Genomic DNA, 20,171 nt, shown 5'->3' on the forward strand with positions numbered 1-20,171 from the left:
AATGTGCAAACTCCACACAGTTGCCCAAGGCAGGAATTGAATCCGGATTCCTGGCGCTGTGAGGCAGCAGTGCTAACCACCGTGCCACCCAGTTCAATGGCAATTATGGATTGCAAAAGGGGTTGCAGGGTTTGAAGTATAGAGAGAGGCTGAATGGGCTGGGGATTTTTCCTTACAGAGTCGGAGGCTGAGGGGTGAACGTATCGAGGTTTATAAAATTGTGAAGGACTTGGTCTTTTCCCTGAGGTGGGGGAGTCTAAAACTACAGGGCATAGGTTTTACGATGAGAAGGAAAAGATTTAAAAGGGACCTAAGGGGTAACCTTTTCATGCAGAGGGTGGTACGTGTATGGAATGAGCTGCCAGAGGAAGTAATGAAGGCTGGTACAATTACAGCATTTAAAAGGCATCTGGATGGGTTTATGAATAGGAAGAGTTTAAAGGGATATGGGCCAAATGCTGGAAAATAGGACTAGAATTATTCAGGATATCTGGTTGGCATGGACGATTTGGACTGAAGTGTCTGTTTCTGTGCTGTACGTCTCTACGATTCTAATACTGGGCTGCCAGTGACATCCACATCCTATAAACAAACAAATGAGAGAAATTCAGCAGAACCCCCTAACCAAATAAACACTTCGTAGCCTTCAAAAGATCAGAACCGTACAATTACTACACAATTCCACTAAGCCATTGAACAAAAATTGAAATAGTCTAAAATTTCAAATGAACACAGGAACATTTCAGTTGTCTCTTTTACTATTTGCATAAAATCTTGATGCAAAGCTATTGTTTATCGACTACAAATGAATAAACACACCAGTCCATCAATGGAGAAGCACATTAGATAAAGATGTAACTCTCAGGCCAATTCACCTGACCGGCACATCTTTGGAATGTGGGCGGAAACCGGAGCAAACCCACGCAGACACAGGGAGAATGTGCAAACTCCACACAGAGAGTCGCCTGAGGCAGGAATTGAACCTGGGTCTCTGGTGCTGTGAGGCAGCAGTGCTAACCACTGTGCCACTGTGCCACCCACTAGAGAAGGATGGTTACTGCAGCCCTGGCTATTAGCACTCTGTATTGAGTCCAGATCAAAGTGTTAGCATTTCTATAAGAGGTATTGGCTGGACCCAGACACTTCAACGGGCAGTCTAATATTATTCATGTGTATTCTCTCCCCCACCCGCCTTTAACTAATCAACTGGGTTGTGAGTGCATTGTGCTGGCATTGTGGTGGTCCCAGGCAGTGTTTGTATTTGGTCTGCTGTCTCTCCCCATATTGTGGTCCGGCAGCCATCTCATGTGCCATGTGGCCAACTGATGGCTCAGCACCATCTTGTGTGTGTCTGTGCGCCAAGTGTCATCCTGCCCTGTGCCATCTCCCACTTCACCAGCATGTTTATCAAGACTATACCACTCTTCTACTAAAGATATTGTGCAGACAGCCTTCATTACTTGATATCAACAACTTAGGTTAATAAAGATAAGGGTTGGTGGCAGAAAACCCGAGGCATTCCACTGAACACAACCACAATCAATACCACCCAAAGTGAGCTGGTATCTGAAAATCTGCCACCATTCATGACCATTATCCAATTGCTGTTTATTCAAGCTTGGTATTCCCTTACTGTGACTGCAATACAAACAGTACTACGTTAAAGGTGCTGCATTAATACAAGTTTTTACTTCCATTCACCTTCATGTACTGACTGGGTGTGGGCAGGATTGACCTTGGTTGTGATCCTTATGTTCAAATTGCTCAGTGTCCATTCTCACTTGGATCATTATCGACTCCTTTGTCTGTCCAACTGTTCTCTCTCTTTGAGCTCAACCCTATGTATCATTTACTCTTTAGCCTTCCCCCCATCCTATCTTCTGCATTTAAACCAACATTTTCCTAACTATTATCAGTTCTAAGGTAGGGTCACCAGACCTGAAATATTAACTTTGATTTCTATCCACAGATACTGCCAGACCTGCTGAGCTTTTCCAGCAACTTCTGTTTTTGTCACTTGGACATTGTTCACTTGGAATAAAATCAGCTTGCACCTCAGCAACAATGCACAAATCTTGAAGTGAGAAAGCTGTGCTTTCAAACATCACTTTGGAACTTTTTTTTGTTATTCTTACATGCAGGCATCATTGGGCCAGCATTTGTTACCCATTCCTAATTATCCTCAAGACAGTGGCGTTGAGCCACCTTCCTGAACCAGTGAAGCCCATGAAGTGGAGGTAGATTCAGAGAGTATAGATCTTTATCAGGGTGGATGTTTCAGTCAGGCAATGAAAGAATGCTGCACTGCCAAAAGGTGCTGCCTTCCAGATGAAAACATTAAAACAAGGCTTTACTGGTATGCCACGATCATTTGCAATAAGAATAAGATGCCTTGGCTACATACATTCCTCAGGCACCACCAGCATTGTACATTAACTCTGAATAAAATGACGTTCAGTGCATTTTAACATCCAAGCACATTAAAGCCGCTGTTTCATCCCAAACCTTCACTCAGAATTAACACTTGCGGAACTGTACTTAGAGAAATTCTTCCAAGAGAGACCTGGGAAACAGCAAGTGCTGGAGAGACAAACGAAGGCAGAAATAACATTTTTAAAAGAAAGAAATATTTAAGAAGGGTAAATCCACAATTTAATTTTTAAAACAAATGAACAACTTGAGAAGCCAGTTAGAGCAGTTTCTCTGTATTGAAAAATTTGCATTCTGACATATGTACCAATCGCTCCAGGCATAAAAATCTGTTATGGCATATGTGGAGATTTGACAGATAGCACATGGTCAGTTCTCTCATATATACAGACATCCAGATGGTAATCGCAACCCATCATCAGGATATGCACAAAGATTTGGGAGGCTGGGGTGATGAGGGTGGGAAGATAATAAGCAAAATCAAAAAAAAAACATTGTCCAGGGCCAACCACCTGTCATCAATGGAAAAGCACATCACTGAACAGCTCCTGTACAGTTCGTTAGTAAGGATTCCTTTTCTGTCTCTCTGGCAACTTGCCATCTACAGAAATGGGATAATCCACAGCCATGAACCAGCAGCCTTTATGATTCAAAACCAAAAATTGCTTTCTTTCTCCAAATTGTGAGGGATAGATGTAAAGAATCATGGATTTAAGAGTCAAAGGTGAACAGCAATGAATGAGACCCTCTTATACACAAAGGTGTGAAAACAGAACTAAACACTTCACTTTATAATCAGCAATTTGGTTTGTTTCCATATCTTTCATACAAAATACATGAAGTAAAAACATTGTTTTTAGGCCACACAGCAACATAATTTCGATTCACAGTCACATCTAATCACAAGAGAGTTGCAATATTACTATCATTTTCTACAACTGCCTGTACTAGTGTTTCACAACATATCAAATGTACAGTACAGCCAATACCAATTCTGATAACTGATAAAAGGAACCCAAACTGGAAGCAATTATCAGTCAGTGCAATAGGTTCAACACTAATGTTCCAATAAGAATGCTGCAGTTTGAAGTAAATTAAAACTGGGAATTGAAACATGGTCAAAAAAATTAACTTTAGCAGCATGTAATTTTCCATTCCATCTGACTCACTGCCTTCAATTAAACCAATAATGCATTGCACACTGCAAAATGGGCAAATTCAGTTCTCAACAGGCCAAACTCCGTAAGCTCACATTTGCTGAAAGTTAACCTTCCTTGCACACCGAACCAAAATATTACAGATTTATTAATGCTTTATTTGAAAAGATGAAGTAAATTCTAAACCTCAGTAGTTCAGTGAAACAATTCTTTGCATGTTGCACATAAAGCAAAACACATTATAACTGGCTCCTAACATTTAGTTATGCATAGTGAACTCTTAAAGTACCATATTGTTTGACATTTTCACTATAGTTTACAAACTGAAAATAGCTAACTAAATAACAGGCCGCACTCCAAATTTTCACAGTTAAGGTAGCACAGAGTTTTGCACAAGATGCAGTTCCGTTTTAACACACACTAAAGATGCATACTAGCCCAATATAGAGTCATAGAGATCTACAGCATGGAAGCAGACTTTTCGGTCCAACTTGTCCATGCCAACCAGATATCCCAACCCAATCTAGTCCCACCTGCCAGCACCCGGCCCATATCCCTCCAAATCCTTCCTATTCATATACCCATCCAGATGCCTCTTAAATATTGTAATTGTACCAGACTCCACCACTTCCTCTGGCAGCTCATTCCATACACGTAATATCCGCTACATGAAAAAGTTGGCCCATAGGTCTCTTTTATATCTTTCCCCTCTCACCCTAAACCTATGCCCTCTAGTTCTGAACTCCCCCGCCCAAGGGAAAAGACTTTGTCTATTTATCCTATCCGTGCCCCAGTTGTACAGTTAAAATTCCCCTATGCCTTAATCCCTATTCCAAATACATTTCTAAGGGGAGAGACTGAGGTTGAGATGCCTCACTGAAGAACACTGCATACAAGCAATCAGAAGGAGGTGTTATCTCCAAACTGTTGCTGTGCACCTTCTGCCTATCAGCTTGGAGTAGGAGAACTACCCTATTTGCAATTATTCTCTCCAAAAAAAAGCAAAAGAAGTCTACCTTCAAATTAAAATGCATATTGAAGTGGAAAACAATGCAACAAATAGCAACTATAATTCTGAAATCAAAATATTTCAATAACAGATAAGTAGTACAGAAATCTATGAAGAAACCCATGTAATTCAAGGCCAACAAGTATTTTGGGTGTAATTTCTTCTTACGTATCCACTATAAAGCAACCGACAGATAAGGAAACTATAATCCAGTCATAATTATATCAAACTCCAGTACATTAAACAGAACGATTAACTAAGTCCACAACAATGGGCTCAAACAGATAAGCCTTTTATTAAATCAAGACTCTCAATTTTACTCTGCTACTAGGAAGCATTCAGTTCAAAGTTTCACTTTGTATATTGCCTTGTGCAAGATTTTACAACAAAAAGGGGCTACAGGCAAGAGATTTCACACATCACGATTCTTCCATAGCATCGGTTGACAATACAGGATTAAACTCCTTCAATATTTCATTCCAAGATTTTCTTGTTAATCTGAAACAACAATCCTGAGCAATCGATTGAGGGTGTCATTAACAAAGTTGTAAAACATATCTGGATGGATGTAAACTATAAAACAATTTAGCAGATACATTTTTATAAGAATTCTAAACAAGACTTGCTAAACTACCCATAACATTAATTAAGGAAAAATACTTTCACAAAAAAATCTTCACACATCAATCTATAGATTTGACTGACAAATATTGGTCAGGACTAATTGCAAATTAAGAAATGGATTGGTTAGTCAAAAGCCTGCTGGCTACTGATTTTGAGATAGATTTTACACACACAATGTAGCAATACTAATCTATATAGATCTAACTTTGCTGACAGCACTTATTAACTGCCTGTGCAACCAATTTCAAACTGGTATTTTCAGAAAGAGGGACAGCATAGCGTTTTGAGTTTTAAATGTTTTCAGGATTAAATCAACATTTTGTTTTGTGGATAACTCAAAAAACAACACCAGAAATGTGCTTTATTGCTGCAATGCACTTCACATCATCTTTCAAGTCAACTTCACAAGAAACACACAAAGCTTTGTCACGATTCAAACCCCTCAATTTTGCAATCTGGATGTGCATGCCCAGCTACAACTACTGTCTAGAAAAGATTACGACTTGTTCATATGCAAATATAAAGGTACATTACCATCTGTTTAATTATTACATACCGATGCAACATCCATGGCTCAGTGGGAGCCCACCTACCTCTGAGCTGGGAGGTTGAGGATTCAAGTTGTAATCTTCAGCACAAAATCAAGGTTGACTCTCCAGTGCAGTATTGAGGTAATGCTGCAGGACTGGAGGTATCAACTTTTGGGGCGAGGTAGTAAAATGAAGCCTTATCTTTGCTCGAGGGTGGACACAAAAGATCCATAGCACTATTTTGAAGGAGAGCAGGGAAATTCTGCCCAGTGTCCCAGACAATATTTATCCCTCAACCAACTCTTGAAATTTTTTTTTAATATTCAAACTTACTGTGCAAAAATTGGCTGTTGCCTTTCTTACTTTGCAACAGTGATAATACTTGAGAGAAAGTATTTAACAGATTGCAAATTATTTAGGATATCCTTTCATCTTGAGGGATACTATGCAAAAGAAAATTTATTTTGTTGTTGTTTTTACACATCTCAGTACCTGTTCAGAAGCAAACATTGAACACAATGTTAGTTTCAGCCAAAATAAACTTTTCCCACTTAATGTTACAATAAAACCAACAGACTCCAAAGACGAACTTAATCAGTTCAGATATCACTTCCAAACAGTGCTCAGTATGCTAACTTATTTGCGCATTAAATCTGTCATACAGTGGTGAGAAACTTCCATATTTATTGGCTTGAACTATATTCATATGCACAGACTGTTGACATTGCACATATCAATTTAGAATGAATATGTGGGCGGCATGGTGGCACAGTGGTTAGCACTGCTGCCTCACAGTGCCAGAGACTCGGGTTCAATTCCCGCCTCAGGCGACTGACTGTGTGGAGTTTGCACGTTCTCCCCGTGTCTGCGTGGGATTCCTCCGGGTGCTTCGGTTTCCTCCCACAGTCCAAAGATGTGCAGGTCAGGTGGATTGGCCATGCTAAATTGCCCGTAGTGTTAGGTAAGGGGTAGATGTAGGGGTATGGGTGGGTTGCGCTTCAGCGGGTCGGTGTGTACTTGTTGGGCCGAAGGCCTGTTCCCACACTGTAATCTAATCTAATCTTATCACAGTGCACAATTAATAAAAGGAATAAAACTGTGCCGTTAAAAAGAATAGACTAAACACTGCAGTTTGAAACTTTCTTGAAATCTAATGCTTTCTGTAAGCTCGGCTCAGCTTTCAATTCACAAAGACAGATTCAGCTGTGGTAGTTCTATTAAATATTCAAGATTTTAAAAAAAGCTTGTGCACATATAAAACAATGTAAATGCAGATTTTCTTTTCTCCTCCAGGAACAGAAGCCACCAATGGCACAAAGGGAAAAAGGAATATTGCAAGAATGCATTAGGGATTCATGAGAAATGACAGTTTCTACAGCTACCCAAAGGCATTTGAATAAGCATGAAGATACTGCCCAATGTTTCTTTGCCAGAATAATGTCCTCTGACCATTGCTAGAAGCACTTGTGTGGGTGCTTCTGTCTTAAGACAAGAGAAAAATATCAGAAACTAAAAACATGTATCCCTATCTATTCATTGTTACCAATCAGTACCAATTCAAATCATGCCATAACAATACAAATCTTCACCAATGCTTTTCTGCAGTAAATGCCAATATGATGGACAATCTTCTTTTCCAGTTTCAACTACAGTTAGCCCACCACAGTTATCTTTCTTCTTCCATCCAATGAAGAGATGATCTGGATGATTGCTAACACCATTTGATCCGTCAACTTATCATTCCTGATGAAGTGCTTTTGCCCGAAACGCCGATATTCCTGCTCCTCAGATGCTGCCTGACCTGCTGTGCTTTTCCAGCACCACTCTCATCTAAACTCTTATTAAGGCATAATTATACCCATCAAGCCAAGTTCCAGCCAGTGGAATAATTAATAATAGAATTTAAATGCAAAGGTTTTGCTTAAGAGAGTAGAATATTTCACTACACTATCTAGCTACTTGCAGTTGATTCTTAATCCAGGCAATTATTGAATATTTATTAACAGTAGCATACTGTAATACAAAATTGATCACTGTCTCTTTATAGTTTTGCAACATGCTGAGGAAAACTTCCTTGCTACCATTTGTGTTACCAATAAACATCTGTTGAGGAAACCAAACATAATTAATCCCAAAATTATTCTCTAACCTACTTAAAAATAAAAATCACCCAACACCAGGTTACAGTCCAACAGGTTTATTTAGAAGCACTCGCTTTAGGAGTGCTGCTCCTTCATCAGGTAGCTGTCGAGCAGGATCATAAAACACAGAATTCTGTGCCTTATAATCCTACTCCACAGCTACTTGATGAAGGAGCAACACTCTGAAAGCAAGTGCTTCCAAATAAATCTGTTGGACTATAACCTGTTGTTGTGTAATTTTTTACTTTGTCCACCCCAGTCCAGCACCAGCATCTCTACGTCATTACTTAAGAGTAGTACATAGCCAACAATCCAGATCTCCAGTGACACCAAGAATTTCTCAGAATCCTCAACATAAACCTGTGCCCTAACATCGATGCAGCACTGTCTTTGCTCAATACAAGATTCTGTATTTCATCAAATTCACAAATATCTTCAGTCATAATCTAATCAAACATTGGTTTCAAGTTGTTTTAAAGCATTCAGATGCAGCAGGTGGTGAAAAAGGCAAATGGTATGATGGTTTTCATAGTGAGGAGATTCAAGTACAAGAGCAGGGATGTCTTGCTGCAGTTACATAGGACCTTGGCGAGACCACACTTGGAGTACTGTGTGTTGTTTTGGTCTCCTTACCTGAGGATGTTCTGGCTATGAAGGGGATGCAGCGAAGGTTTACTAGACTGATTCTTGGCATGGTAGCTTTGATGTACGAACAGACTGAATCCATTAGGGTTATATTCAATTGAGTTTGAATGAGTTCAAAGAATGAGAGATATCACATAGAAGCTATAAGATTCTAACAGGACTAGGCAGGATAAATGCAAGAAGGATGCCCTTGATGACCAGGGAATCTGGAATCAGGTTCACGGTCTAACGATACAAATTAGGCCGTTTAGCACTGAGATAAGGAGAGATTTCTTCACCGAAGTGGTGAGCACGTGGAATTCTCTAACACAGGAAGTGATTGAAGCCAAAATATTGAATGTTTTCAAGAAGGTGTTAGGGCATGGGGAGAAAGCAGGAAGAGGGGATTGCATTCAATAAGTAGCCATCATATGGGGCAGCATAATGGCTCAGTGCTTAGCATAGTTGCCTCACAGCACCAGGGACCCAGGTTCGATTCCAGCCTCGGGTGACTGTCTGTGTGGAGTTCGCACATTCACCCAGTGTCTGCATGGGTTTCCTCCAAGTGCTCTAGTTTCCTCCCACAGTCCAAAGATGTTCAGGTCAGGTGAATTGGCTGTGCTAAATTGCCCACAGTGTTCAGGGATGTGTAGGTTGAGTGCATTCATGAGGGGGAATGGGTCTAGGTAGGCTATTCTTCGGAGGGTTAGTGTGAACTTGTTAGGCTGAAGAGCCTGCTTCCACACTGTAGGAATTGTATCCTATTCTATATTGAATAGTGTTCCCAAAGGAGTGTATGGTTTACTCCTGTTCATATTTTCTATATTTCAAATGCTTCACTTGGCTGTGCAAAATTTCCCAGCCTTTTTGTATATTCTACCTGCACACAACAGAACCTCTCAGCATCAAATACATACTGAAAACTTTACTAATGCTTTTGACTGAATAGCAGTCACACCAAAATCATTCACTTACAGCAACATTTTGACTCTATTTACAAAATCCTATAGCCCATGTCTCCCAGGACAGAGTAACAGTGGGTCGCTCAGCCTGCTCCTCTATTCAGTGAAATCATGGCTGATTTGATATCAAGCCTAACCCCCTACCCTATATCTCTTTATCATCTTATTATCCAAAAAATATAAATCTACATATTAAATAATTGAGCATCACAGTTCTTTCGGAAATTCTGAGTTCTCACAATCCTTCGTACAGACATCTGAAATAAAAACACAAAGTGCTGGAGAAACTCAGCTGGTCTGGCAGCATCTGTAAAAGGGAGAAAGTTAACACTGAGTCTAAACAGGGCAGACAAAATGTTAACTCTGTTTTTCCTGCCATAGATACTGTTCGAGTTTCTCTAGCAATTTCAGTCGATATTTCGTAACAATTCTGTGTTTCAACTGGATCACCTTGAATTCTTCTTCAGCTCATCCCCAGAATCAGTCTGATGAACATTTACTGTACTCCAAGTATGTCCTTCCCCAGATAAGGAAACCAAAACTTCACGCAGTTCTCCAAGTGTGGTCTCACTTGCGCAAAGCAATGTTTTTTTTTAAAGTTAAGTGCACTCTGCACTTACGTGTTATATCAACAATACTTGGCTGATTCCAAAAGTGTGGAAAACTGCCAATAAATACTGATTTAAACATGCTTTAAGATTTGAATAAAACAAGGACGCATTTGTTTGTTTGAAACAACTTCGATGGGATGAGTATATTGGCATTCTTCAATGAAATCACTATTAAATTCATGGTTCCAACACAACATTCCTTCAAGACATGAAAAAAATACCAATGACAGCAAATCAAATATCAAGACACATCACCTTAGCAACCAATTAGTTTGTTCTTAGCAAAATACAGTACTCATAAAAAAAGCCTTCAAAGTTAAATCCGAAATCATTATGAGACTATAAATTCTAGGTAAACTTCTTTGGGGGGAGCAGTTTGACAGCGAGTTGTAGAGTAAATCATTCACAGCTTTCTGAAAAAAATGGGGGGCAAGGACTACAGCCGACTGTGAACAGAGCGAAATCACTGAATATAATTCTGCGTATAACTTTATGAAATGTAATAACTGCTGTGACAATTGGGGTAAAGTTAAAATGAACATCACTAAAGCGTGACCAATTGATGTTATCACAGCTGCCACCGAAGCCTGGCTTGGTTTCGGTTACAGAGCCACAGATCTCGAGTGCAAGTCAGTACCAACAGCAGATGAGGCTTTCAAGATGCACAACATCCCCTAATTTTATGGGCAGCATGGCATTTAACGAACCACTGAATCGTCCGTCCCACCGTTTTCATCCGCTGTGCAATCCAGCAATGCTGTTTGCCACCCCAAAAAACTCCAAGATCAAACAAATAATTAGCCATCGCTGTTAAATAATGATAAAAGTGCCGTCAAACAAACAGTGACAGTTCCAGAACTGGGTGCGAGGCGATAATCTTTTGTTTCCATCCTGTGCCCGAGTTGAAATGCTTGTTTGTTACTTTGGCTTAAATGGTAATAAGGGGGGAAAAAAACTTTCAGTCAGCACATTGCAGCCTTGCAGTGCCTGGGGAAAGTAGAAACCTGTAAAAAGACACACTGTGTCCAAGCACTTACCCTTTTCTGGTCTTCCAGCCCGTGAGTGAGAGGCTTCCTCTGCTGCCGGCTCGCCTCTGATCTCGTTTCCATTTCCAAATTGTCAAGAAACAAATCCCTGGTATCAGCTCCAAAACGAGAGTCCTCTTCAAAAGAATTGGGGGAAACCGAGCAGCCAGTTCGTGGCTGGGGTAGGCGTGTGTGTACGGGCCCCTTTCAATTCGGGACTTCGGGCTTCAATCTGCTTCTGCTGTTATCCATCACAGTCAGGGTTGAACACATTTAACTTTCCCCAAACTTGTAATCATTTTCCCCTCCTCCTCTTCACCACCTCCTCCACCATCACCCGCCTCCCCCAAACCCCCCCCACCCCCCAGCCCTCCCCCTTTTTTTTTAAGCGGTATGCTCTCCCAGTTTCAGTCGAGAGTGTCTCTGCTCGATGCAGGGCAGCCGAATTTCCATCGCGAGTTCAGGGCGCAGAATCGCGGCCACATTGTCAGCGCAGCAGCATCTTCTCCATTGTATCCAGAGAGAACGGGAGAAGGTGGTGTGTGGGGATAAGCCGCAGTGTTTTCCGCCACGTTGATGTGACCAGCATCCCTCTCCGGGCCTGTCTCACACAGTCTCTCTCTCTATCTGAATGTGATGATCAACTCCACCCGCCTCCTCTCTCTCTCTCACACACACACCACCAACCCCCAGCTTTCACATAAAGAAACACTTTGCAGCGGAAATTTCTTTTGTCAGTCCGCAGACTGCTGCAAGTTTAGCAAGAGAGCGAGGGCTGTGAAATCTGCAGGCTAGGCTCACCCCCCACCCCCCGCCCCCCCAAACCCTTCATTCTAATGCAATCAGAAAGTATCCAAAGCCAACAGATTTGGTGCTCAGAGAAACCTCGAAAAGCACGAGTCCCTCTGCGATTCTCTTGTGGAGTGAATATCAATAAAACGGTGGAAGGGGGCGTGAAGGGAGCGTGGTTGCTTTGCAAACCCTGGACGGCCAATGCTGTCAGTCACCCCACGTTCATTTAAAGCATCTTCAGCACCGTCCCTTCCACCTCTCACTTGGTCCCAGAGACAATTGAAAGCCCCAACCGCTCGCTGATGGTTAGCAGCAGAGCCGGCCTCCCCTCTGATGGGCAACGCTGATGCCATGTGTGAATAACTGCCCTCCCCTCCCTGCTCTGTGGGAGAGGAGGGGTGGGGAATCCCGGGAGAGAGGGGGACAGAGACAGAGATGGGGAGGGGGTGGGGGGCGGGGGGGGAGGAGGGTGGAACTCAGACAGACCTCAATAGGACCAACCTGGCTCCGCCTCTTTCACCTCACGTCACGTCGCTGACCATTCAGAAAGTGATCAGTCTCCATGGCAACCCAGGACACAGTCCCAAAAATGCCCCCAACCACTTTCCCCCCTTCCTCCCGATCACACCCTCGCCTGCTCCCATCACTGCTGGGGGCTGCAGGACAATGCAATCCAACTTTGCCATGTCAGAGAGACTTGCAGTTCTTGTTTCTTGTAGGGAAAGGCTCCCCCGAATTTGGAGGGAGGCAAGCAGAGATTTTGGGGTTACAAACTCCAAGGCAGCAACAGTGAAGCCTCCCTTCCACACACTCTCAGGGGGTTTCCCTCTGACCCAGCACACTGAGGGGTCCTGGCAATGATTCAGCCTCAAGGTGGGGTAACAATGAGCAAGCTCATTTTGGCAAGCTCCAGTTTGCATGGACTGCTAGGCATCTCACAGAGTCCGGACAGCCACTTCTGAAGTATCCTTCACTTCTTGTAGGCAGTCCCCTGGGGACTGGTGATGTCTTGCTTCCAGACTGACTCCACCACCAACTCCACCAGTTCTAAGTTAGTTGGCTCTGATAAACCCAATGCACAATCTTCAGACTCTGCCATAGCTGGGGCAGGCAGTGCTTGAAGGTATATGGAGGTTTGTATGCTCCACCTAATGCCTTGACATCACCTCTGCACTGTTCCCAACAAAGTATTGATATTTTTGATGCTGTCACCAAGTAGCCTTTTCCACTTTGATCAATCACAAGCTTGGGTCTCCCATGTGTTGGCAGCAATATTTGACCTCTTCAGCGAGGGTTTGAGGGTATGCCTAAAGTGTCTCTCTTGTCTTTCTGCAAGCCTTCCAAATCAGAGTTGTAAGTAGAGTAGTTGCTTTGACAGTCTGGTGTCAAACAGGGTCCCAGGTTCGATTCCAGCCTCGGGCGACTGTCTGTGTGGAGTTTGCACATTCTCCCTGAGTCTGCGTGGGTTTCCTCCGGGTGCGCCGGTTTCCTTCCACTGTCCAAAGATGTGCAGGTCAGGTGAATTGGCCATGCTAAATTGCCTATAGTATTAATTGCATTAGTCAGAGGGAAATAGTTCTGGGTGGGCTACTCTTCGGAGTGTCAGTGTGGACTTGTTGGGCTGAAGGGCCTATTTGCACACTGAAGGGAATCTAATCTAATCTAATCAGAATCTACACACCCTAGCCAAAGGAGCTGGCTTTGAGTGATTAGCACCTTAATACTGGGCAAGTTGGTTTCAGAAAGGATGCTCATGTGAGATCGCCTCTGGATTTATAGAATCTTACACTGAGATCATTCACAAGTTTGAAACAGTGTACTCACTGCTGTAATTAGGAAATATGTAGCAAATGCGCTTGTAGTAGACCCCTACGAACAGTGATACCAAAATGAATAGAAAATAGGTTTTCATGATATCAATGCAAGGTTAAACATCACCCCAGGACTTAAGCAAGAACTCCCACACCCTTCAAACTTGTGCCATGTGATTGTTTACGCCCATCTGAAAGAGAAGACTTGTCCTCAATTTCATATCTCACAAAAAGCCAGTACCTCCAACAGTGCAACACTCCTGCACTGGAGAGTCAACCTTGAATTTTGTGTTCAAGTCCTTGAGTTTGACTTGAACCCACAACTTTTGCATTGTGCTACCAACTTAGCCACAAGTGATAAATGGACTTAGCATTTCAATTCTAACTCAGTTGGGGTTGTTAAAACTATATGTAATCCACTTATCATTGTGATAATGTCAAGATGTTAATGCTGCAAAACATGGTTTCATTGTTTACCTGGAACTGGCAATCTATTGTAGCACAATTCTAACTCCAGCTATTAATTCCCTGATGACTCCAGTTCTCGATTACCACCACTGAGAAAATTATCACTGTCCTGTCTTTGAAAACATGTTGTTCATTTGATATTCTTTTGTAAAGTTTGAACCATTTTCCCTGGCAGCCCTGAACAAGAACACAAAAAGTAAAGAATGTTAATTCTTTGTAAATTTCATGGCCATTCAAGCAAAGTTTTTATGTGAGATATATTTTCAAATAATTTTCATACCTGCAAATATATACTTGATATTTTATTGCATCTTGTGTTTGGTATATGTGTTGAAAATGTGTTGCTGGAAAAGCGCAGCAGGTCAGGCAGCATCCAAGGAACAGGAGAATCGATGTTTCAGGCATCAGCCCTTTCTGAAGAAGGGCTGATGCCCAAAACATCGATTCTCCTGTTCCTTGGATGCTGCCTCACCTGCTGCGCTTTTCCAGCAACACATTTTCAGCTCTGATCTCCAGCATCTGCAGTCCTCACTTTCTCCTTTGGTATATGTGTGTCAGCTATAGCTAAGCTAATATCACAAATCTGGGCTAATATTCTAATATTCAATCAGGGCTGCAGATTAAATATGAAACTGAGATTACATGCTCATTCAGGGCAACATAAAGAAGGGAACCTCTTGCCAATGTCCTCTACGAATATTTACCCCTCTGCTAACATTATTAAGAAGAGGTTATTTGTTTGTTATCACACTGCTGTTGTGTGACCTTACTGTGTATAAATTGGTTTTTGTGTTTTGTATGTTACATTCTTGACCATACTCACAAAATACTTAATTGACTGTAAAATGTTTTGGTATATCCTGCGGTTGTGAAAAGCACTACATGAACTCTTCTTTTTAATAACTGAAGTATCTCTTTATTACTCCTCTGAGAATTGTCAAGGAGAAAACAGTGAAAGGAAACCAGACAAACCAGGAAGTGGTGATTAATTAATTAATTAAACAATCAATCTATTATAATTGTATCATTAAAAGAAACTACAACTACCCACAGTGGTAGAAGGTGATCCTTGGTCTTTTTCTCATCAAGCAGTTCTTATATTCCTATTAAATTACATTGTCTCATGACCTGAAGACCAAGTGCTTTTCAGGAAATGGGATTCATTAATTCAAACTGCTGCTTTTAAAGAAACAAAAGATATATATGTCTACAACAGAGAAAGGTCACTGGCTCTTGCTGTAAATTTAATTTATATAGTGTCTTTAGGAGCTCAGGGTCATTCTAAAACAATTCAAAGACATGAAACACTTCTGCAGTGCAGTAATTGTTGTAATGTAGGGAAATGCCAAATTTAGAGCAAATTGATATGCCACCAGCCCACAGCTAACAATAGGCTACTAAGTGATGAGACAATCTGTTTTATTGACATTGGTTGAAGAATACCTATCAGCCAGGACATTGGTGTGGTGGAGGACAAGGAGGTGGACCAACTCTATGACTTTCTTCAAATAGCAACATTGATCTTTCACATCGATATGAGAGTGAGTTTTCAATTTAACATCTCAACCAAGAAAGAGAGAATGCCATGCTCCCTCATGATTATGCAGAAATGACAGCCCAGATAAAATGTGATTATTTCTTTGACACAGGGGAGAGTTTTGCCAAATGGAGCAAGTTACCAAGTCTGCCACCTTATCAGCTGCCACGATGAAAGAGTCATAGAATCACTCTCACAATGCTAGCATCTCTCTTTACTTTGAGGGGAGGCAGTGGCATATAATGATAATGTCACTAGACTTACAATTCAGATGACAGGATAAGAGATGGGCTCAAATCCCAGAGAGGCAGTTAATGGAGTTTGAATTCAGTTGAACAATTTTAATTGTAAAGTTCATGTTAGTAATGTTCATCAAGCTATTTTTGATGATCATTAAAAACCATCTAGTTCACTAATATCCTTCAGGGAAGGAACTTTGTCATCCTTAACTGATCCCGCCTGCAGACCCATGGCAATATGGTTGACTCTTAACTGTCCACTGAAATGACAAAGCAAGAAGCAATGAATACAGCTTTGTCTGTGATGCCCCAAACCCAAGCAAGTGTAAAAAGAAAATTTGGTCCACTTTCAGTAGTTGCAAACACTGGGTCGAATTCTGTTAGTATAGCCAAGGGCCTGGTGATGAGGCCAAAGGTTAGGTCAAATCCACCTTGGCTGTTTGTTGGAACTCATGGCTTCATTTTCAGCCACTGAGAACTTAATTGTTATCAATTTTCCTGTCCCTTCAAAGGACAGGTGCTCACCCTGAAAAGCTGCCAGCCAATCAGAGGCACGGAGAATCAGCAGACTCAGGGGTGCCATCAGACAGGGGGGCCAGTGCTGGTATGATATCTGGCAGAGAGAAGACAATGGGATCCGGCTATGATCCCAACCAGGTATTTGGGGTCTGTGGACATGGTGCCAGTCATGTCAGGGGTAGGACTGAGGTGAGGAGAAATGTCTTCACCAAGAGAGTGATGAGATTGTGGAACTATTTGCCACGGAATGTGGTTTATGCCAAAGTATTAAGACATTTTCAAGAAGGATATATAGTTCTTAGGGCTAAAGGGATCAAAAGATATTGTGAGAAAGCAGGAACAAGGCAATGAGTTGGATGATTAGCTCTGATCACATTGAATGGAGGAGCAGTCTCAAAGGACCAAATGGTATATTCCTGTGTCTATTTTCTATGCTTTTTAATAACAGTAATCATACTTGGTATAATTATGTCTTTGAGCGGCTAGTGTGTAGGGAGAAATGAAGGAAAAGTATTTTTAATCTTTCAGAATTCATATTGTTGCAAATTAGGTGTAATCCTATGATGGAATACAAAATAGCATGTGGGCTTTCATCAGTGAAACAGTTTTTCTGGGCCTGACATGCATGTTTAAAACAATGCAACAAATTGGCAGATGTGGTTAAGGATAATCCAAAAGGATTCTACACGTACATTAAGAGCAAAAGAGCAACAAAAGAGAGACCTCAAAGAGGTCACCTGGAACCGCAGGAGGTGGGAGAAATACTACACGAATATTCCACGTCAGGTTTTACTGTGGGCAATGACATGGAGATGAGGAAACTCGGAAATTAAATTTGATGTCCTGAAAGCAGTCTGCATTAGAGAAGAGGAGGTGCTGGAGGTTATCAAAAACAGAACGGTGGATAAATCTCCAGGACCTAATCGAGTATATTGCAAGGCACTGTAGGAAGCTGGAGAAGAAATTATGGGGCCTCTAGCAATGATATTTCTATCATCTACAGCCACGGATGACATGCTGGAGGACTGAGGGGTGGCTGATCTTGTGCGTTTATTTAAGAAAGGCTGTAATCACAAGCCTGGGACCTATAGACCTAGAGTCTAACATCAGTGATGGATAAGTTGTTAGAGGGGATTCTCAGAGATACAATTTACATGCATTTGGAGAAACAAGGACAGATTAGGGATAGTCAGCATGGTTTTGTGCATGGGAAATCATGTATCAAATTTGATTGAATTTATTGAGAACACAACCAAATCAATGTGCAAAGTGGTAGATGTCGTCCACATGGACTTTAGTAAAGCCTTTGACAAGGTTCCACATGGTAAATTGATTAATAAAGGTTGATCACTTGGGGTTCAGGGAGATCTTGCCAATTGGATACAAAATTGCTCTGAGGTAGGAGACAGAGGGTGGTGATGGAGAGTTGTTTTTCAGAATGGAGGCTTGTGACCAGCGGTGCTCTGCAGGGATCACTTTTGTTTGTCATTTCTATAAATGACATAGTTGAGAATTTAGGAAGCGCAGTTAGTAAGTTTGCAGATGACACCAAAATTGATGGTAGAGTAGACAGTGAAGAAGGTTATCTAAGATTTCCAAAGAGGTCGTGATCAATTGGGTCAGTGGGCTGAGGAGTGGCAGATAGAGTTTAATTTTGATAAATGTGAGGTCATGCGTTTTGGTAAAATGAACAAGGACAGGACTTATACACTTCGTGATAGGGCCCTGAGTAATGTTGTCAAACAGAGAGACTTAGCAGTTCAGGCACATAATTCTTTCAGAGTTACATCACCAGTAGACAGTGGTAAAAAAGGCACTTAGCACACTTGCCTTCATTGCTCAGACCACTGAGTACAAGAGTTGGGATGTCATGTTGAGGTTGTACAGGATGTTGGTGAGGCCACATTTGGAGTACCACTTACAGTTCTGATCACCCTGTCATAGGAGGCTATTATTAAACTGGAGAGGGTTCAGAAAAGATTTATAAGGATGTTGCTGGTGCTCGAGATTTGAGTTATGAGGAGAGGCTTGATAGGCCGGAACATTTTTCACTGGAGCAAAGGAGATTGAGGGATACCTAGAGGTTTATAAAATCATGGAGCACAGATAAAGTGAATAGCAAAGGTTTTTTGCCAAAGTGGGGGGGGGGGGGGGGGAGAGTTCAAATAGGGGGCATACTTTGAAGGAGTGAGGAGCAATATTGAATAAGGAATCTGAGACACAACGTTTTCATACAAAGGGTGGTTCATATGTGGAATAAACTGCCAGAGAAAGTGATAGATTCAGGTACAATTACAACATGTAAAATATGTTAGGACAGGTACATGAATAGGAAAGGTTCAGAGGGATATGGGGAAAGTGAGCACTGAAGATTCTGGAGATCAGAGATGAAGAATGTGGTGCTGGAAAAGCACAGCCATTCAGGCAGCATCTGAGGAGCAGGACAATCAATGTTTCAAGCATAAGCTCTTCATCAGAATCACTTATGCTTGAAACATTGATTCTCCTGTTCTTCAGATGCTGTTTGACAGGCTGTGCTTTTCCAGCACCACACTCTTCGATTTAGAGGGATATGGACTAAACACAAGAAAGTAGGACTAGTTTAGTTTGGAACACATGGACGGCATGTACAAGTTGGAATGAAGGGTCTGTTTGGTTCTATGACTCCATGAAAAATGAGTCTAATGCTGCAACATTGAATAATCCAGTTAATTTACTTCATGCTAAAAAATTAAAAACCCATTGTTCTTCATATTTCAGACCCTAAATACATCAAAATTAGATCAAAGTTTCTTCCGAGTTAGAGTATTAGCTTTGATAGATAATATGCTGTTACCTTCCTTAACTTGAGTCATTTGATTCAGTTTACAAGTAGAATGCTCCCATCAGTACTGAAAAAAAAGTCATAGGCACTCTAAATTTTTTTTATTATGAGTTTCAAGATCTATCCATATTCTGCATGCTGTCATTGTCCAGAACTGTACAGGACTTGCCATATAAAAACTGTGGCTCCAAGAGTGTGTCAGAGACTGGGAATCCTCCAGCAAGTAACTCATCTCCTGAATCTCCAAAACCTGTCCACAAGGCACAAGTCAGGGGTGTGATGGAATTCTGTCCACCTCCATGAATTAGTACAGCTCTGAAAACACTCTGAAAAAGCTTGATACTATCATGTACAAGCAGCCCACTTGATTGGCACACAATCCACCCCCTTCAACATTCACTTCTTCACCACCAACATACAATAGCAACAGCACCCTCCACACCCACGGCTTCTACCATTTAGCTCAGCAGATGTATGAGAAAACAATCACTTGCGAGTTCACCGCCTAGCCACGTGCCATCCTGGCTTGGAAATATCTTGCTATTTTTTAATGTTGCCACTGCCCAAACATAAAACAGTTTAAGAAGGCACATCTTCTAGGACAGATAAAGATGGGCAACAAATGCTGGCCCAGCTAGTGGTACCAGCATCCCTTGAACCAATAAAACAAAATTCTAATTAGGTCCAATGTTGCTCAGATATTTGGAACTGAAAAAATGTATCAGAGTTGAAATGTTAACTCTGTTTCTCTTTCCACAGATGCTGCCAGACCTCCTGAGCTTCTCCAGCACTTTCTGTAGATAGATTCTTGATAAACAAGGGAGTGAAAAGGTTGATGTGAATATGGAGTCATTAGATCAGCTATGCT

At 41.5% G+C, this 20,171-nt stretch overlaps 1 protein-coding gene across 1 annotated transcript in view; it reads right to left on the reverse strand.

The window, feature by feature from the left end:
- nav2a (neuron navigator 2a) overlaps positions 1-11,413 on the reverse strand; it is a 1,091,104-nt gene extending 1,079,691 nt beyond the window's left edge. Inside the window, exon 1 of the mRNA XM_072592781.1 lies at positions 11,126-11,413. Within this exon, the coding sequence (XP_072448882.1) occupies positions 11,126-11,197 (72 nt within the window). The 5' untranslated portion in view covers positions 11,198-11,413. The remainder of the gene's footprint in view (positions 1-11,125) is intronic.
- Between the last annotated feature and the right edge of the window lie 8,758 nt (positions 11,414-20,171).

This window comes from Chiloscyllium punctatum, chromosome 22 (genome assembly GCF_047496795.1).
Source record: "Chiloscyllium punctatum isolate Juve2018m chromosome 22, sChiPun1.3, whole genome shotgun sequence".
In the NCBI taxonomy this organism is placed as follows: Eukaryota; Metazoa; Chordata; class Chondrichthyes; order Orectolobiformes; family Hemiscylliidae; genus Chiloscyllium; species Chiloscyllium punctatum.